This window comes from Harpia harpyja, chromosome 6 (assembly GCF_026419915.1).
Source record: "Harpia harpyja isolate bHarHar1 chromosome 6, bHarHar1 primary haplotype, whole genome shotgun sequence".
NCBI classification, from domain to species: domain Eukaryota; kingdom Metazoa; phylum Chordata; class Aves; order Accipitriformes; family Accipitridae; genus Harpia; species Harpia harpyja.
In genome coordinates, this window is record NC_068945.1 from 65882940 (window position 1) to 65904854 (window position 21915).

General features: G+C 40.2%; 1 protein-coding gene across 2 annotated transcripts in view; it reads right to left on the reverse strand.

The window, feature by feature from the left end:
- Positions 1-21915, reverse strand: part of TAF3 (TATA-box binding protein associated factor 3) — a 121037-nt gene that overhangs the window by 57703 nt on the left and 41419 nt on the right. Inside the window, exon 2 of one of the 2 annotated variants that reach the window (XM_052790014.1) lies at positions 4358-4472. The exons of the other annotated variant lie outside the window; for it this stretch is intronic. Coding sequence (XP_052645974.1) covers positions 4358-4463 — 106 coding nt within the window. The 5' untranslated portion in view covers positions 4464-4472. The remainder of the gene's footprint in view (positions 1-4357; positions 4473-21915) is intronic. 2 annotated transcript variants of the gene reach the window in all.

Consider the following 21915-nt stretch of genomic DNA (forward strand, 5'->3'; position numbering starts at 1 on the left):
TGTAACATGCAACATGCAGTGACAGCAATCAACTGCCTGCAACAGGCACAGGTTTTTTATGGGTAAACATGCTTTTTTGTGCAAGTAAAATTAAGATTTTTATAGTCGGTGTAATACCACACAGAGCATGTGCTAGGGTGTAATAAGTACAAGTGACTGACGTCCGTCAGACTCTTGCCCACCAGTGCACCCAGTCCAGGCATGCTGCTGTACTGCAGCAAGTACTGGGCAGACTGGGATGTTGGGGAGATCGGTAAATGTGTGAAAAGAGCTTTGAAGCTGAAAAGAATTAAGTGCTAAGTGTTACATCCCATTTCAGCATGTCATTTCAACAATTGCTCAAGCTTACATTAAACACAATATATCTGAAAAAAAAAAAAAGGCATGCAGGTAAGAAAAAATTTAGAAATTCAGCCCCAAGTTTCTGCCTGCAAAATACCTGACATGATCACACACCACGCAGATGTTGTAACCAATTCATACTGTATAGAATGGGCACACAAGAAGATGCTGAAAGTGCCAACAAACACCCAAAGAAATATAAAACTTTTCTTCAAAATACTGGGGTCGAGTCAGCAGCCGTGCATTTCACTTAAGCGTGGAGCATTAAAGGAACTTAATATTCTTGCAAAGAGAGGTGATCTGGAGGAAGCCCTGCTCTAATTTCTCTCTTCTGTTTAGGTTCGTATACCAACGCCAAAACGTCGACGACTAAAGCAACACGAATATTATGCTATCATATTATTTACCTATGGTGGGGGAAGATAAAGAGTTTTAACGGAGCGAAAGCAAGTAAGAAAAACTCGACTTCAAAGCAAAAACTAATTATGTGTTTTACTAATTATATTTTAAAAAGATACACAGGGCATTACCAACGAACCCTGCAAAACTGAAAACACAACTCCGTCTCAGGCTGCCTTGGCCTGGAAAAGAGCTCCCGAGAATTACCAAGGGATTCCTGCTTCCCGCAAACACAGCGCCACTAATATTCTCCAGATTTGCTGGCCCTGCTACGAACCATCTCAAGAAAATGTTTACATTAAAGTCGGGTTCAGCTAGGAGGTCAGCTAACTTTAAGGCTTTAAGAAATCAGCAGCCGTCTTGTCTCCCTGGCAGTGCAGGGGGATGGGGAAAGGGTTTTGTTGTTTTTTTTTTTTTTTAAAAGAAAATCATTAACTTGCTGCATGGACAAAACCTCAGTTTTTCACTCCGTTTCATTTGTTGTCAGTGATGTGAAAGTTTTGTGTTTGGTTTTTTTTTCACCCTGTCTTTAGGCGTCCAACAATAAATTGTCAGCACATCTCCAAAGTTTCTGCATACTTTGAAGCTGCTTTTAGACTAAGCCACGACACCTCACGTTTTACACCTATAATGAAAATAATAGGCGCTATCTCACACAATTAGCTACGATTTTTATCAGGTTTCTGACTTTCGAACTGCATGCGTATATCAAGTAAACAAGATAAGGAATTTATATTGTATGTATTCAGCCTTTATTCTTTAAAAATTGCTTTGATGAACACCGAGTGGATGTCAGATGATTTTCCATTTCATTCTGTACCACACAAGAATCAATACAATCTGGTTTTATTTGAGCCAGGCTCCTAAGCTTATGTCTTATTTACATCTCGTAACTGATAAATGATAGCAATAAAAGCGTGGCATTCCACAGGAAGAAAGTGAGATTACACTTCATCTAATTGTTTAAAGTAGGAGAAACAGTATTCCCACTTGGAAATAAATGCCTTAAAGGCTTCCACTGGTATAATTGTATTGCAAAGGTCTAACAACTCTACGCTGAGCAAGAACGGCTGCAAATACAACATAAAAAGTCGGCTTTTTATTTTTCTTCATTTTTTTTATAGCTATGTATACATATAAACATGTCAGAAAAACACAGCCTTCGTTCAAGGTTCTTAGAAATAATCAAAAAACATCTATGGCTGTGTCTGCGTGAGAGACTGTTCATGTACGCTGTTAAATGAAATCAGATGCACGTTCGCAAAGAGCACGAAGGCAACTGTTAATATTTCTTCTACCACAAAATGCGTTTAGCAGATCCAGGGTTATACACAGGGTACAACCTAAAGCAACTGTCCCACAAGATACGGACTTGCATTGTGGCCGATTGCATTTTTATTTTTATTTTTTTTTTAATCCCAGAACCAGTTCCTAACAGCACACAAACAGAGGGAAGGGAAATACCTGCACCGTGTTCTGGTTCTTTCTCATTAACTTTAATTTATCTCTGTGCTAAGTGCAACTATTCTACTGAGGAAAAAAAGCATGAGCACACGTGTGAGCTACACAGGTAGTAAGAGAGGTAGCAACAGACAAGTAAAATCCAAAATAGAAATAATCTGTGTACAGAAACAATCTGAGTAAGTCAAGAGGTTGAGTTAGCACAAGGAGTGGACGCAAAAAACTTTCGGAAAGGAATTGTTACTGTCCATTTTTAACTTGCAAAGTTAGCCTTTCTGCAGGGTCTGACTCTTTCGAGCAACTCCTTTTCCTGCCCAATGAATCCCAAAATGATTTCCAAAGCTTTCACTCATTTTGACACAAAGGATACAGGAGACTGTTTAGACTCCTAATAAGCCAGGAGCCGTTAAAGCTGCACAGTACTGTTAAACACTGGATGGCGGCAGCCAAGAAAACAATTCCTTGGAGAGGAAAACAGCCAGCATGTGCCCTCATGTAGGAATCACATACCAGAGGAAAAGAACTTTTTTGGGCTGGCGTGTGACGTGACTCTAAGATGCTTATTGTGCACGGAGAGGCTCCATTTCTCCGGCGTGCCCCTGGAACTGGAAAAGGGACATTTATTTCAGCCACCCAACCTCGCTGCCACCTGCCAAAGAGCTCAGTGCTTGGCGAGTGCTGGCATTGCTGTCAGCTGGCAGTTACTAAGAAATGCTAGCGACATATTAGCATTAAATCTTCCGCAAGTTATGCAGAAAGATTTTGTAAACGCTACTAGAAACGATCCTTTTCTTCACCCCCCCTTCCCCCCCCAGGAAAAGTTGGACACCCCTTAAGAGCTCCTTAGAGGTGCACGTAAAATTGTGCTCATCTACAGTCCAGTAATCTCTAACGATACCGTAACAAGGGAAAGAGCACAGCGCAGTAATTAACACATCACTACCGTATTTCTTCCAATTCAGCAAATTTACAGCTGAAAACAATTCTGTGTAACCCAATTTAATTACATTAAAAATTATGCAACTTATTTTATTAAAACAGGATTGATTGCTCTACAAAGAATTTAGATCCAACAATGACCTTCTGTGCTACTGTAAAAGGTGTTCAAAACCCAGTGAACATACAATGAAGGCTCTAAACCAGAAACTAATTAGCTCACACACAAAATATTAAATCTGTTTCACAAATTATGTAAATCATATAAAAAATGAGGTATAATACCAATGGCAAACTTTATAGTGCCAAAATGGAATAAGCTGTATGTATACCTGCCTTCAAATTAACTAAAGCAATTATACTGTAAAATCATTAGCCCAAGACATAGTTTAAAGTCAAGCTTTAATAACTTAATGCTACATGTATTTTCTAACCACAGAAAAAGCATTACATACGTTTACACTTCCCACTAAATTTAGAGGAGGTTATGCTGCATTAAACCAAGAAGGAAAAATATTCCAAAAAAAAAAAAAGAAAGGAAAAAAAAAAAGAGGAATGCAAAAAATGTTTAGTGCAGAAAATATGCACAAAATCAACCCATCATTTCCTCTGGAGCTCTGTTTCCCCATAAAAACAATGCGTTATTATGCTTTTTGAAACACTAGCACATTTATTATAACTGCCACCGTCAAAAAATTAAATAAACAACTCTCCTGAATGATGAGAAAATAAAACACAATTTTCCATGATCCTGGCAATACTTTTAAATGCCAATTATCTGGTCTCATGGCTCTGTGTGTACCATGGCCAAAAACTCTCACTACTTTGCAGCCAGGGTAGGTGGAAAAAACAGCAACTCACAGTACAAGCATCTCTGTACCGCAAGGAGCGGTGCTACCTCTCCAATCCTAAGGGATAGGATGAAACATTCAATCTTTTTGCAGATGCGGAGTGCTCAGAAACCCTTGTGCGGAATCCTAATGGGATTTCCAACCTGCTTTTCATCCTTTTAAGATAACTGCTGTGGAGCTTGATGCATCTATGTAGGAGTGAAGAGACTGCAAATAAGGCAAAAATAAACAAGCTTTCTTACTCTGCTCAGATGTTAAATTTATTATTGCAATTTTCACAACACTAGGGTGTGTAAGACAAAGTCCTTCATGCTGTCGTGCGGGAGGACAAAGTTTAGGCAAAGGGCTGTGAATCATCTACCTGTTACCTTTCACAAGAGATGGCTGTACTGCATCTTCATGTAGCCTTATGCAGGTGTGACTTTTCAGATGCTTCAGGATTCCCGCAGCAGAAAAACAAGATACTGCATGCATGATTTATGTCTGAAAATGAGCACATACAAAATACCTGCATAACCGTTTTCCTGGCCTGATTTGAGATGATTGCATTTTCAGGGGGTGAAGCTAGAAGCCGAGGCACTACTGTGATGAGTGTGTGTGTGTGCACGTATTTAAAAATAAGGATTATAGTTCAGCTTTATAACAATGACTCAGACCTTTTAAAATTTCTTCTAGCTGTTCACAGCCTAGGTGTTACTGTCAAACTTCTAATGGACAGAAACAGTTCTTGGATTGTTACAATTTTTGTTCATTTAAAAGGAAACAGGTTTTTTTGTACATCAACATTGTTAGACACATTATGAACTACAGAAGCTAAAATTTGGTACACTATACCCCTTCCGAATAACTGGGATAATGTACTGTCATGGTACGCAGAACCTAAACACTGCTCTAGGAATGGATGCTGCTTTGGTGTGTTATAGAGAAAGAACTGCAGAGGATCTTTCAAAAATTGAGTAAGAAAGGCGAGAACTTCTCCTGTTTCCAGAATACTAATTAATAAAAAAGCAATTTTCTGAATTTCTTACGGAGCTGTTAATACTAGAAATCCAAAGGGAGACTGATCAGCAGTGAGGTCAACTGGCCAAAGATATATAACAACTATTTTTGTGTGTATACATACCTACAATCACTAATCCCATGTAATCAATACACACAGACTCCACATTTACTAGGGGCTGCTATAATACTGTTTTAGTATCACCTTCCTACAAAGAAGAGTATAAAAACGATTGGCATATGCTGGGAAGAAGTACTTGGGATGAGGGAGAGAATGGAAAGAATTACAGAGGGAAGAAACTGGTAAAATCTGAGCCATATCCGGGCTAACATGTAGTGAAAATTAATAACGTCCACGCAGCCAACTGTGAAAGGAGGACTGCAAGGCAGGATCGATGATTGAATCTTCTAATAAAATGCATTTGATTGGAAAAAGTGTTTCCTTGCCTCAAAGTATCCTCACAGTGATCACGCTACGATAGAAGTTGTCTCCCAAATATCAACTGCCTCTTGATGTTGCATGACCACCTCCCTCACTCTCTGCAAACAGAATATAAACACTATGGTAATTACAGTGACTGATGACATGTAAATATTTAATACAGTTTAGTTTTTGTCTTTAAAATGTGTTTTAGAAAGGAAAGTAAATTAGTTTCCGGAGCTGACTCTGGAACTTAGTTATGGAGATTAAGTATTGAAAAGGAGATAGTCAAGGCAAGTCATTTTGTCTGCCTGGCACTCGAAATTTAAGGGAAAAATACTTGCTGGTGTAAACTGCATTTCTAATTTGTCAAAATAATTCAAAATTAGATCTCTGTCATCCAAACAGATGCAACAAAGCCAGTTGCCTGACAATATTTTATCTGTGTCTTTTTGACTTACTGCTTGAATCTGCACACGTGCCAAATGCCACAGCACTTGCTAACCACTTAATCTGTTTCCTTTGAAACTCATCATCAAATGCTCATTTCTGTACAGTTAACGGCAGGGTCTTTGTAACGTGTTTTCTTTTTAAAATGTAAATCCAGTGTCTGGGGAAGGTTTGGTTTTTTGTTTTTGTTTTTTTTTTTTTTTTTTTAAAAAAAACCACCAACCTATGAAGTCTCATTCCATGCTTTTAAACCGCAATGTTAAGCATAACACATTAAAGGAAAAAGATGTCACTGATTTGAAAATTCCTCAGAGAATCGTATTTCCCCTTCTATAAACTTCTAATATATTATTAAATATTTTCTGAAAGAACAAAATTATAACCTTTCTATCTGTTGTTTCAGCAGCCCTAAAACCCTCTTTATCTTTATCTTTGAGAAAATTATATTTTTAAGGGAAAAGAGCAAGAATGAATGAATGAATGAATGAATGAATGAATGGGTCATGAAATATCCTAAAAACAAACAGCAAGAAAAACATAATTTCAACTGCATTATAGCTCCAATTACTACTTACACCCCATTTTCCTGGGTTAGACTGTATCTTGATCAATGATATCCCAGCTGGTTTTAGTTGAAAAAGTTTCCATTTCTATCTCTACTAATGGTGCCACTGATAAAGAGGGAGAAATCCATCGCGTCTGCAGCAGAACTGAAACCCCATCGAGGGATATATATTCATATACGCATGCATGAACTGAAACCGTCAAGGAACATATATATTTATGAACCCTCGTCCACACACATCACATTTAGAAATATAGAAATCTGAACAGGAAAGTAGAGTGCGAGAAGCATACCGGTATTAAAAAATATGCCAGAAAAAGGACTGCAAATCTTACATCTCTAAAAGCTGAATAAAAGATCAGTGGAAAGCAGGACGTTTCTGCAAAGTTACACGAGAAATCCTCAGCTTTGCCTATCACCCTGTAGCACAGTATTTAATTCCCACTTCTAATTTTTCTAACAGCACATTTTCTGCGGATACATATGCAACAGTTAGACAAAAAGAAAATAATATATGCAAGGTTAAGCACCCTCGGGAAGTGACTGCTGTAGCTCAGCTGATCCTTACACTGTCCCCTTCCCTTGTTTTACTGCTCTTCTGATTTACAGTGAAGTACAGGTATAAAAATGCCTCCGGAAAGGTGGCAGGAGGATATTCTCACTCCCTGCATCTGTACAACTTTGGCAGTGAGAGGAGGCATGACAAAAACGTGGTAGCCTGTTTTAAACAACCAGTTTCCACTTCCATGCAAGCTGAAAGCGTGCTCGAGTCAGCATCGATCTCTGCTGTGCCCAGGGACAGCATCTCCATCCCGACCAGCGAACCCGGCCCGGAGCTCGGCACGTTATTGCCACAGCCACAGGCTGCTCCATCTATAAATCAGCAACATCGGCATAGGGAAAAAAAAACCCCAACGACCCTCTAACCAAAACTTGTCTGAGGTTTTGCTCATTTTGCTTCTCTTCGCTTGTGTCGAGTTTTATGGGTGCTTGTTTCCTTCTTTTCTTCTTTTAGGGAGGGGGCAGAGGGGAAGGCTTGGTCCGTGCTTACAAACTGTACCTAAACCATGAAAATACCTCACCACATCCACCAAGGCTGCAAACCTTTTTTTTTTTCTTAAAAGTTGCTACTGCATGCTTAAAAGACAGAGGAGCGTGAAGCAAAGATTTGGCTAATAGGAGTAAGCTGTAAAGTCCGATTACTTTGACAGGGTCCTTTTCAAATTCACATTCATCTTCCAAGCAAGGCCAGTCTGGCATCGAGGATTCAACAAGTTATATTGTAACCAGGTACTTGTGTGTTCTTAAAATAAACATTTCTTCTCTTTGCGTGGAAATGTCATCCCTTTCAATTTACATCTTTGGAAACAAAAGCCCCTGGAAAAGTATACAGAAAAAGCTCAAAAACCCCCATCCTAGTTTGCAAAACTGAAGTAAGATATACAAAGGAAATGAACCTGTGATACTATTGCTGTAACACAAACACTCACTGTCCACCACCACATTAATTCACATTACGTGCTTTTTTTTAATCCCGGGTTCTTCAATTTAGCAATGACGAGCTACATTAAAAATGAAAACTTAAATCATTGCATTTTGTAGATTGGGTTGTGTTTAAGGCCAAAACAATCTGCGAAACAAAGTGGGAAACAGCCTTTTTTTTTGCTAATGGATTAGTACAAGTCTCTGTTGGAAGAACACAGTGGGGAGGAAAATAGGGGAGAATCTGAGGTATTTATATAATTTTCTTTAGACATCCAGTTTAGATACCCAGTATTTTGAATCATCTTCCTGGAGGTGTCTGTCTGTTCAATGGCTTTATAGGGATCTTTGATTCCTATTTGTAATCACTTGTCAAATAACTTACCTATCTGTGTTAGCCTGTATTAGCCAGTGTGAATATGCCCATACATGTTTAAAGTGGATCCTGAAACAAATCCCTCAACAGAAGCAATTTTGATTTGATTTAAAAAAAAAAAAATATTTAGGCCTAAATTTCAGAGCTTAAGTCTGCCTTCATATTCAATTAAAAAAAAAGTTAATGAGATTATAGTCAAGCAACCATATGAAGGCCTGAAAATACACTTTGTAGCTGAAATTACTTTGTTCTGGGTTTATTTTTGACTATATATTTTGACATAAACTCTCCTGTACAGGCAGCATATCCCCGTCTATCCATCCCAAGTGTTTTGTGCTCTGTGCGCAGCTCTTCCATGGCCAAAACCAGATTTCCCATGCATGCAGAGTTTGGTATACCAAAATCCATATTCATGTTACAACCAAAGCACATAATTTAATTTGTGGACATTTTATGGACTACGTAGCCAAATTAAAACAGCTACCAAAACCCCAAGCCTGATTTCCTGCCTTTTCTGTCCTTGTATTTCTACTGCATCGTGTTAATAATCAATTTTTCCTTTGGATTTCCTCCTGTCTAAGGAAGGGACCGACCTGCTATCGATCAGCCGTTCAGACACGGCACAGTTCATTTGAACAAGCAACGTGAGATTCGAATGAAGGCACTGGCTACGTCTGAATGTCCCTACCCGTGTACAAGACCACACACTGAAATAAACACAGCCGGGTCAAATTTTGATGCATTGAGTGCTCCAAAAAACACGCTCCCATGACACTGGAGGTGAAGATCTGGAGGGCTACACCTTGCTACATGAAAAGCTATCATTTGGTGAGGAGGGAAACATGCACCACGAGCAGCCTGTAAATACACAATTTAGAATTAGTGAAAAACTTGCTAGAACCTGGGAAAAGCCACTGTATAGAGCCAGAAAGAAGAAACCATCCCATGCCATCAAAATGCTCATGGAGTTGAGACTTTGAGGTTAAGAATAAGGAAGCACATTCCAAGAGTTCTGCTCCTGCCCTTCAAATAAAGTTTTAAGGTCTCAAAAACGTATTGCGAAACAGGATCCCTCCAACACAGTTACACAGCTGCATTGCTTTGGCACTAGCCAGACCAAGCACAGGGATGCTGTAACAAAAAAATACTTCACTTGGAGATACCCCACTGGACAAACTTCTGGGAATTGATGCATGCTTTGTACTGCTACAGAAAAAAACCCCAAACACACGGACATACAACTCTTACCGTTCTAAGTACCATGAAACCCCAATTTTATGGTTTATGCATAGCTAAGATATTTTTACCATCTCCATCACCAAGGAGGATGCACCTCTGATCTGACTGATGTGGTGAGCAGCCATGTACCAGAACCATTATACGGGAATCTGTGGCAGCCTATTGCTATAGCAACTGCCAATAACTGAGAACATCAACAAAGTTGTTTATTCATCTATCATAACTCTGATTTTGCTTGTTTGGGCTGAGACCTCTGAACAGATGATTGCCAAAATGAAAAATATGCAAATATTATTTTTTTCATTAAAAACCCTAAAAAACACCAATTATTTCAAAATTATTAGCCTGCTTTTTAAGGTCAGGTAAGAGGCCAGGAATCAAGAAATCTTATGTGCCAATACTAGTCTGGCCACTGATTTGCTACACAAATTGACCTAAGCTGCTGCAGCAGGGTCTGGGAATGATTCCTGGTATTGCAGCAACAAAGATGATGAATGATACCTGGTATTGAAGCGACAAATATTTATATGGTGATCCAAAGAGACCCATCATTATATTAATGAAGTACCTTCTGACATTGTTTTGCTTTAACACCAACAAATGCTGATGTTGCACGTACGGTAAAGGAAGCTTAGCGGGCAAGCACACAATTCAGCAAACACTAAGTGCTACTAGCAAGTGTCACTGGGACCATGAGGTTGGTTTTTGATTAGAAGATGAAAACCTAATGTAGCCTTCTAGAGCCACCATCCCTGCATCTCACAGGAATTCCGGTTCAGTGCCTCTTTTCCCCCCCCTCTTTGCTGCTCTCTATACATGCAGCTTTCCAACCAGACTGTTTTCTCCGGTTTACCAGCACAGCTCAATGAAAAGACACAGTCATTCGGACGAAGAAACTGAAGTCCACCCAGGGAACCCAGACCGGGAAGAGAAGGCACAAAAGTCAACCCAGCGACGACTTCCATGCAGCGTTACAGCAGCATTTCCAAATCGAAACTCTGGTTTCTCCCTTGAAAAGCTTTTGCTGTATCAACGTTTGGTGAAAATGTCACATTTTCCAGGAAAAAGCCAATGTAACCTCCTCCTGTTCCCCCACCTCTCGTCCCACACATTTTTAAAGGTTTTAGGTTGCTGCCATCACCATGCAGGCTGCTGTAAGCGGGACCAATGAGCACAGTTTCAGAGGAGAGAAGACAGGAAAGCACTGAAGCAGCTAAAGCTCTCAATAACAACTTTGGGGGCAAAAATACCCTGGTATTTATATTTTATTATATTTTCTTCCTCTTCTGGGGTATAGGAAAAGGATAAAAAAGCGAGGACCTTTACTGCTTTCAGTGAACCTTACATAATGTTGATAGTTTAGCATTTAGTTTCCTTAGGAGTGATGAGAAAAAACTGTAAGGGGTCTTTGCAATCTCTGTATTTTAAAGCTGGTCAGAAAATGGTTTCCTGCAAACAACTCTTCCCTACAAGAAAAAAAAAAAGTTTTCTGGTTTACCACAAAAAGGTAGTTTTCTACAGAAAGCAAAATTTCTTTCAAGAAAAGTATTAGTGCAACTGAGAACCTTATCTTCTGTTAAAAAATAGCTTGTGAATTTTTTTAACCATCTGTTACAGTTAAAACTGTACAGAATTGGTCACCATTTATTGCTTCCTGCATTATCAAATGCTACATCTGATGCCCCAAGACCGAACTTTTCAGGGCAAAAACTGCCCCTTTGTGTGCATACAAAGCACCCAGCAAATGCTGCTTGAGCACTAAGCAAGTTAGGGAACTAATGAAGTTATGGAAGTATGAAGATAATGAACTCTTTCAAGGGCTATTTCAAATATTTTTTGCCATACAGAGCATCTGTTTATGTTCTAAAACTCTACCATCTATAACTCTAAACCAAAATATTAAGTTGTTAACATTCTCTCTATAATAGAAGTAGGCTGCTTGAATTGAAAAAGACACAGAACGGTCACATTTACATTAACAGTCTTTAAATCCTCATTGAAAGCTTGCCCCTCTGAAGAAACATCTTCTGAAATACCAATATAGAATATTAGTTTCTATTTTACTGACATGCCATGAAAAATAACCACACAGTGTAATTTGATGCATTATCACCTCAGAAGCTAAACGTGGTGTCAAATTTACTGAGCCAATTTAAATCTGTAGGAAGCTGGAACTCTTTTATTATTATTATTATTAATACAGCTTCATTTTGGTGCAAATTTCAAGCTCCGCGGTGTATGTGAGGTTCCTTCGTACTGGCCAACAGCAAATCCTTTGGAAGGGAGTCAACGGCAGAAAGAAGATAGCATTTTGGTGGCTCCGATTCCCAGGATAAGCAAAAAGAAACGGTTTAAACCCAACAGCGTGCTGATTTCTTTGCTGAAACATCTCTGCTTTTCTCTCTCCCCACGTCCTCAGAGCCACGTGGCTCCATTTGGCTACCCCTGCTGCTGTCTGGGCAATACAAGGGACGTGCCAGCATGGAGCAGAAGATAATCCCGTTAGTGGCAGCATTAACTTTTCACCTGGATATTCATACATGGATGAAGGCGGCGTACCAATCTACTGCCCGAGCTCTTCTCCCCCTGGCAAAGCCCCTGATCTTCCCTATGCCTTTGAAGGGAACAGAGCAGAGGACCCCACGTCCAAGCTTAGGTCACTCCTTCAAAAAAGAGTCTGTAAAGTAAACAGTTATCAAACGCAACTCCCATACACCTCAAGCTGAGAAAATAATTAGTTCATGCTACAATTGTTACAAAAATGAAGAGGGAATAAATGACCGAATATAGCTCCGCATGCACTGCTCCAACAACTGTAATCATGAAAAATATTCCTTACACTTCTTAGTCTAACATTAACCAGCAGCAGAAGAGGTACAACGTCAAACTGTTTAAGAAAACACATACAGTGAGGAAATAGGCTCCACTTACAGTGCCAAGGTCTTCTTACATGAATTTGAAGGTGTCTTTATTTAGAGTATGTAACTCTGGTCCCATTGCCAGAGGACCATTTAAATATCAAAATGGAAACAAAAAAGTCAAAGAGATACCGTCTCATCTTGGTAACATATGGATGTCACGCGTAGTTATATATGTGTGTGCGTGTTTCTGTGTGCATATGTGTTTTGTTTTACCTTAAAAGACTGGTTACACTGTCAGCCCTTCTGGGGCAAAACCCAGTTCAAGTCACTCAAACTTCACATTCGTGGTATCGCAGTTCCCCCGCAAACACAGCGGAGCACGGCGAGGCCTTGGTCCTGCCTGCAGCTGCTGGGCACTGCCCTGCCATCATATTTTAGGGAAGCGAAACAACTGGAAAGATGTGAATTCTCTTACAATCCATTGTTCGACACCCATGAGGCCAAAGGCCCCTAAAAAGTAATACAAAATGCAAAAATATTGAAGCAAAACCAACAGGAGTTGGACTCTTCTGCAGACTTCTGCATCAAGAAAACATCCAAAGAGCAGTTTAGCCCCAGAGGCGAGAAGCACGCGATGTGGTTTTAGCAGCTAGGGATCAGAGACCGCTTGGTGACTTAGCTGGAAACGAGCTACAGACTCGAATCCCGACCGCGGATCCGAACAGCGGAGCTGTGGATGGAGCGGAGAGCAGCTCCAACCTGCACGTCTCGGGCTCACCTAGGTAAGAAGGTGCTGCGTTACGCGGATCAGCTTTTTGGAGCTGTTGACAGCGAAGCTAAAAGGCCAAATCTTGACCCAAAACGCAATTATCAAAGAACAGGGGAACGAAGAACGCTGTGTGACGGTAAGGGGCAAGCGCAGGACCTGGTGCATTTGGGCAAACTCTCACGATCCCAAGGAACGGTGCTGAGAAGGAGAAGAAAACAAAACGGACGTAAGGAGTAAGTGACGGAGTCACTGAAGTGGCTTCAGTGAAAGGTGATCACCACCTTCTCCCAGCAGCACCTTTAATCATCCTCGATGCAATTTCACTAAAGCAAATTCTATTTAATTTCATTGTGCCTGACCAAGCAATGCAATTCCTACTAGCTGGACACTTTCTAGCCTTCATCAGGCTTTTGCAATAGCACTCATTCCCTCGAATTTATCAGTGCATTTATCACAGCGGTTCCAAAAGCGCCAGCTCCATGAGGCAGAACCTGGTGCTCAATACTTTATTTGTATTCAGCAGATCGACCTTTGCATTCTGTCCTGGTACGCTGATAATTTCCCCTGTTTCCAAGAGAACTCCTACTGCCCTGCCACATAATCACTCCCTCGTTTGACGAGCAGAGCACTTTCCTTCACATAAGCTCTGGCGCCTTGCATATTTATACAGCTTTTAGCAGTCCAACCAGCCTTAAGTGTAACCCACAGATATTTAATTTTGTTCTGCTACAAGAACAACAAAACTTGGCTATTTAGATTACCGGATTTAACACCAAATTTAACAGTATTAGCAATCCTTCTGGGAAAAAAAAATATATAAATCATATATGACAATCAAAGGTCAATTTGAGAATCTCTACATACAGGATACACTTAAAAAAAAAAGATGTATCTTGTGACAATGAGATTTATACTGCCAATCTAAAGGACATGGGGCACTCAATAAAAAAAACCCAGAGAATCTTTCCCTTCCAATTGTTTCAGTACACAATCATTTGTTAGCAAAGCAGCAGGAGATTAATGGTGAAAGGAGATTATAAATGGTATCGATGTGTATACAAATAGGTAGAAGTTCTAAAAAAAAAAAAAAAATAGTTCTTCAAGTGTTTTTCATGCATTACTCTCAAAATATATCCATCATGTCACCTCATCCTTTGGAAGTCAATATTTCTTAAATTTTGGGGTTTACACTTGCACCGTTTGCCATTTTAACAGTACAAAATGTGATCTATGTGACATAATTCATCTTTAGCTTGGATTGGATCCAGGTCAAAGAGCTCCATATTTTCAGCCCATTAGTCATGGGAATTAGAAGTATTATACAGTCACTTTTAATTGGTAGTTCATGCTCTACCACTGCAATCCAGTCTATGATTGCAAAACTAGCTAAACTATATTCTCAATAAAACATCATCCAGCCTACAAAAAACCTGTCCCAAAGCAAATTACATCTCACATGCATAAGTAAAATATAACTAGCTCCACACTCAACGATCATGGGAAAAATGTTGATGACCAGCCACAACTGGCCGCCGGAGCAAAGCTCCAGCGCAATGCCACGTTCCACCCCAGCTCCCTTTCAAAGGAAAGTCGTTCTCAATGCTCGACTGGTCAAACACAACATTAAGTAGCAAGCACTAAAAAGTTAATTGAATGTTTGCCAGGAGACGTATGCCCCATTTTTATACTGGATAATTAATTTCTTTGTTTTTATAAGAATTTTAAAGAGTGACCAACACGCACCCTGAGGGCAATGATCTTCACTCAAGGGAGACTTCTGACTTTTTGTGACACAGGACTCATTTGTATTTGGAAACACTCCAAGACTATTCCCATGTAGCTGCTTGCTTTTAACATTACACAAACTCTTGTATCTATTTTATCTTAAGCGGCTGGTATCTTTGCACACCTCTCCTAAAAGACCACTTTGGTTCAAGGATCTCAAAAATAAATTTGTTCCTAATGTTGTTTTACAAGCAAGGTGAGAGGCACAGGTGAAGCACCTTGGGCTGGGGGCACACTGGAAGACTATGGATGGCTGTGGAGAAGGGGCTAACTCTACTTCTAGTCATGTACTTTAAAATTACAAGACCTGTTGTTTTCTTATAGTGATAGTCTCTAAACCCCATTCACACACAGTAACGGGACTTTGCTGTTGACAGTGAGCTACTCATTAAGATAAACTGCAGTTTTGGGGTTTAAAAAAATTTTTCTTAGGTTACTATCAACCCTGTCAGGATTAATCGTTTTAAAGTATACTTAAACTGTCAAAACAGTTCCATATTTAGAGCCAGAAAGGAAATATGGACTATTAGCATCTCACAACATGGGCCAAAGCTTCAATGTACCCACAGACTTCTGGTCTACTACTGTTTTGGAATAAAAAGCCAGAACGGTCTTTACCGTGATTACGCCTTAGCTGCTCATGATGAATATCGATATAATTTAAAACCTTAATCACTCCTAGACTGTTGCAATCTGTGAATAACTTTTACTGCTTCTGCAAACAAGTACTTTAAACAGTCAATCCCCTATACTAAAGAAAATATTGACAAGTAAACAAGCAATATCGTGACCCTCTCTTCAAACCCTCCCTGTGATGATTGTAGAAAGTACTGCGGCTGATAGCTGTCATGAAAATATACTGGCTATGTACATGGCATTTAACTTCCTTAGGCTTTGCCATTAAACATGACCAACTGTCAGAATGACTGCAGAAACACCAAACTCCTGAACAAGTGAACTCTTAAAATTTCTTACAAGCTTTCATCTGTTTTATTCAAAAGTTTGCGCAGTTTTTGGACTCTGATTTTTGTCATCCCAACTGCTATGCCATCTAAAATGATCCCAGTTAACATAATGATATGGTTTTTATAATCAATAAAAATAGAACCAGGACAGGAGACTGAAAGAGTAACAGGGCAATGACACGAGTTTAGCTGCTAACCTGGGCTAGCTCCTGCAGGTCTGAACACGGCTCCACTCCAAAATAATCAACAGGCATTCGCTCTGCACGGGTACCTCCGATCTTCTTACTGCTACCACTACTAGAAGATCTTTAAAGAAATTTTTCTTCACTGCTTGAATACCTGTATGAGAGCAAATTTTAACTATCCACATTGTAAAAGGGAAACTGGTGTAAAGGTGTTCGCTGGTGAAGCATCTTGCTACCGCTAGCTGGACCTTCTTCTAACTCTCAGCTGGAATTGTTGGCAACAGGAGAGGTGTTAGGAAAACAAATTCTGCCATCCACCTCCCTGCGGTCTGCTCGCTGTCTAGGTTACCTGCACGCTGGTTTGGGGTACAATAGCTGGGGTACAAGCATTCACACTGTCATGACGCCTTTCAATTTTATTTCTCTTGGGACTGTGGTTTTCCTGCTTGAATGAAATTACCCTCAACCTGTACTCTGCAGCTCCAAGTAAGCCCAAAGGTCCGAGCTGAAGGGTACAGTGGTGTTCCACTGGTGAGACTCAGGTGACGGGCACAAAGGTTAGCGTGGATATTCCCATAAGGAAACCCGATCTTTTTGTCCGCGCTTGCATCTGGAAATGTAGCCCACAGTTATTTATGTTGAGATAGTCTAGGGCTCTTTCCCAGTCAGCAAACTCAGCTGGAGGAGAACTTGCTCGTCCTCCGAGGAGAGCAGTGGGGAGACACTGGGGCATCACCAGCACGTGGATTGCTGCCTGCAGCTCACAGACACGTCCACGTGTCCCAGTTTGAGTGAAGACAGCACCTGACCCCCAGCAGAGAAGCCCAGTCTGGGGTAAAAGCACCTACAAATCAGATCTGCAGGTGTTCTGCATGTGGATGGCAGCAGGTTTCACTTCAAACCTAAGTAAGGCAAACTAGAAGGAAAATCTCCTCTCTTCCCACTACCAAAATGACAGAGAAGATGTAAACCTAGTAACTAGGTTTTTTGCAGAGCAAGAAAAACCTGTACTCTGCCCTCTCCCAGATCTTTGTTGACATGATGACAAATAAAAGAGAAAATCTACTGTTTCTTGTGGAAGTGGAAATATTTTTAATAACGTGCGCACACACAAATATTTAGGAGCAGACAAAGCTGCGGTGGGTGATGAGGGGCTCACAGAGTCCCACCAGCAGCCCGCAGCAATAATTCACTTTATTGTAACACGCCAACTGGAAGAGCTGGAGAATCTACTGGGGTGGTGGCATCTTATGTCTGAGGTTGCAGTAAGCTCAGGTTTATACACTATCTTCTGTTCTAAAATAAAGCACGCACATTTATTGATCAAATATGAATTACTTAAATGCAAATGCTTTCACAGCTGTAGCCTTTCCAGACACTGTACTACCATGCTATAACACTGCCATAGTCGAGTTAAAGCTGATATTCTACTCACACTGGCAATTTTCCACTAACAACAAAACCAAGTCTAGTAGATGCAACATTTCAAAACGCATGTAAACTATTTAGATGAATTCTTTTTATTGACAGTCCCAGGGGAATGGAGAGAAAATGATTTGTTTTACCCTCAGAGCTCAAAGCTCTCTTGGGAGGTAATTCAATTGAAATTTCACATTCAGTCTAGCCAGGCAGTGATAAACAGATGCTTAAATTAGCTGCATTACACCATAATCAAATATCTTAAGAGGGGGGAAAAGTTTCCAATAAACAATGGGGGTGGAGGGAGCTTCCCAGTATTTTTAGAAGGAATGTTTTTCATACCTCTCTAAAGCTCCTGCAGCAGCTAGCACTCCTTCAGACACAGAAGCATCTAACAATGCAGGGAACATACACACAAACACAAAACCAAACACAACTGGCATTTCACCGAGATCTCCAGCAGATTAGGCTACCTGCACCCCCAGCACTTCCTTTATCTACTACACTTAAAAGACAATTTCTATTACGATGTCCCGCTACACCATGCTACCTCTTCTCCCCATTTTACAGAAATGTTTCTCTTCTTTTCGTTTAAACAAACTGTTGCGTAAGACACTCTCACGCAAGTGAGGCAGAAGAAGTAACCGGACCGGTGCTGTTGTTCAGCATCTGCTGCTGAGATCCAAACACCTCCCTATGGTCCTAATGATATCGTGCATCTCCATCCCCTGCTTCCACCACCTGACAGCCATCAGGTACTCCCTCTCCCCCTCCTTCTTGGTTCTTCCCCATCTTGCCGAGAAAAAAGGCAGCAAGAGCAAGAAAGCCCACGTCTTGCTCCTGCTCCAACTGCTGGGAATGAGAAATTTCTCCAAAAATAACCAAACACTTTGTTCATGCTGGGGGGGTGTCCCCTTGTAACTCCTTAGAAATCCCTGGAAAGGCATGAATGGTCTGGGAGAATATTAAAAATACAAACTGTATATAGTTCTCCCAACTAAACTTCCTAATCCAAGAAGCTAAGGGAAATAACAGAGGGGAAAAAAGCATATTAGAAGTTTTCTGAATTTGACCACTTTTTTTTTTTTTAAAAAAAGAGGTATTTTGCATTTCTCTCTGGACTTTATGTGCAGGTCCATGAGACTGCATGAGTGGACCTGGCTTTCACTGTAAACATTTTCTAGTTCTCATGGTTATGAATGTAATGTGCTTTAAGCACATCTAGAAGTTTAAAAAATCAAAAGGAACAAAATAATAAAAACTATAATGAAGATATTCCAATAATGAAGACTCAATCACTGAGTTTTCAGTTATGGGGTTCGGTGCTCACTTGCTGTGTCGCTGCAGACCTGCAGCCACCCCTTCGCATCCAATACAGACAAAATGCCCTGAAACAGAGGGTCAAGTTAGCAGAGGTCAGGCTTTCAAACACTGTGTGTTTTAGGTTTGGGGTTTTTTTTTGTTTTGTTTCTTTTGAAGTTCATTGTCACTTTTCCTTATCAGTAAGTGCTCCTTAGCCTGCCCTGCCAGTGAAAGCATTTGCCTGCTGCAAGAGGTGCACATGGGCAATATTAGAGGGGAAAATAAGATTTAAAATTCCAAATGTCCCAGACTCCATACAACGCAAGCCAATGAGAAATCTATTCCCTGTTATACTGAAGGTTGAAATAAATGTTATAGTGATTCCTCTGGCTTAAAAAAAGAAACCCCTGAATACATTAAACTGATTGGAGGTTCAGTCTGGTTGAATCATCTTGTGCATCATCACAACTGTAAAATCCAAAGTGTAAATGGCTCCTTGGGTTTGTAATGCTCAAAACCAGAAGCTACTATTTCACGAAACTCTTACTTTTTTTATTGGTATTCTTGTCTAATTTAGAAAGTACTAAGTTTTAAGCCAAGTTTAACCCAAATAACAATACTGGGGGAAATTCTTAAAAAGGCAACCTGTCTGTCCTCCAGGTCAGCTACCACCTAAGTTTTTAAACTAGCTTTTGAATGAAGCACGTGCTTAGTATATGAACGCTTACAACAGAGCCATTCCTACAAAGATTAGACCATATTTTAAAGCGGTATGGAACACCACAATCTGAAAAAGGAGGCTAAGAGCTAGTAGTTACTTATGGAAAGTTGGATTTTGCTGTTACTGATTTGAACACTAAGTGAGCATCAAAAATGTGTGTGCTGGATCAAATAAAATCTGAAATGTTGCATCGAGTTTTTTAGTCCGTGGTAAAAACAAGCTGCACGCTAGACACTTAACAACTCCTATGGTAAGATAAACATGGCATGCCAAAACATATTTCTCTTTAAATCGCACTACTTCCCACCACAATAGCTCAGGCGAAGTTCTCGGCAGCGAGCGAAACGGGAAGGTAAAAGCTCCTTCCGACCGGAGGAGGCGAAACCAGCGGACGATATGTATTTCTCTTCTCTTTCGTGCCAAACACACCAGGAAAGAGCTGCTCTGAAAACTCGGCGGCGGCAGCAGCAGCGTGCGAGCCCGAGTCAGCGGTGCAGGGAGCGCCGGTTCACAGGAAAAGCTTGATAGACGTAACGACAGACCTAATGCTGCAGTTCAAGTTCTCCTGACCCTTAGGTTACCACCACACTGCAGGCGATGGCGGTGGCGTCTTTCTCTGAAACCCAATGCATCAAAGTTGTGGGTTGTTTTTTTTTTTTTTTTAAGGGATAGCTGAGTTTCCAACTTCATTTACTTATAAGGTTAAGAATATACAGTCATTCCAGAAGATTAAAAAGCAGCAAGGAAAGGGTCTTGAATCAATCTCTCCTTCGTGCCTAACATCTATGCTTTCGTAAACTAGACAGACTCCAAGTTACTCATCTCCTAAAAAAATAGTAAGAAAAACTCCCAAACCCACAGGTTTTGGGCACCCAGTGCTTTTTAGTGCTAATATTTCCAAATAGAACTCATGGCTTTAAAAGGCTCCATGAATTAGAATAATGCCATGAAATCAGTAATTTAAATAAAGTAATATTTTAATTAATTCTGACATTCAGAGACATTTCTTAGCATTGCCACCTCTTTCTGACCTTTCACTCAAGTGTGTTTTGCTCCAACGACGGGGACCAGCTATTTATTGCTGTCTTTGAAGTTATAAACGCACAGTAGCAAAATCTGCCCCCAAAGAAATAAAGGGGACACTTCCCACTAATCTTACGGAGAACAAGATTTGGCCATGAGAAGCGTATTAAAAATTGTTTGAGAATACTGAAGTAACATACACAAATGCATCTGGCAAAAGGGCTACAAAATCAGAGGCCCCTTCAATTACTGTGGTTTCCCTTTATAGGAGGGTCAGGAAAAAATAATAACAATAGGTGGCTGTTACATGCCGTACAACATAATATGGCAATATAACAGGGCAGCTAATTAGACCCGCCAGGGCAGAATTCGCTGGCCAAAGTCGTGACACAAGTACCTGGCCATCTTACATGCTTACTTAAAAAAACAAAAAGGGGGGTGGGTGGGGGGAGAAAAGCTGTATAGGTAGAGGCACAGAGAAGGTAAAGATAAATCAGGCATTTAATTGCCAAATACAACAACATAAAAATGCATCTTTTTTCCCCCATCCCAAAAGTGTACCACTAAATGCTGAAACTGTGTTGCTAAGCACCTAAGCACCTCACGAACTCTAAAGTTCGTTAAAAACTTGGACATAATTTGACACATTTAATAAGACTAGCCAAAGCTCTAATAAAAAGAAAATTTCTAAGTCCTTATGATTCAGCACACAAGGCTTACAGAGAGAGGTATGGGAAACCACATTTTTTGGGGGTGGGGGGGGGGTGTGTGTGTGTAAGATATTTACAGTGGTCCTCCAAAGGACATTTCATACTTTTCTGTGATATACTTGGCATTTACCTATCACACACAGGATAACAAACCAAATCCTCTATCAGGATACAGACCCGACATTACAACACCTGGATTTCTGCATTCTTAAAAGAAGTTAGAGACCTTTGTCATTCCAGCTCCTGCTGACTCCTACTTTCACTTCTCTTAATTACCAAATTCTGAAGAACTTTGTCAGCTTCTGACTCATCCTTTACCTAGTACTCCTCCTCCTCCAACCTTCATGTGACATACCTTCCTTAGCACTAATGATTCTCATCATCAGCTCTCTGGAAAACACAGAACTATCTATACTCACACATAGCAGTACGAACATTTTAATTTAAGACTTTAGTAGCCTGTATATACAATATTCCAAGTGGTTCAGATGCATAATACACTACCACATTCAGTAGATTACTTCTAGAGCAAAATTACCTAACAGAGGAATAATGTTTCCATGTTTTCCCAGAGTGAACATATAACTATTTCCTGAGTGCAGTACATTATCAGAAAATTGGGCAACAGGGGCAAGAATTCAAGCAACATGTATG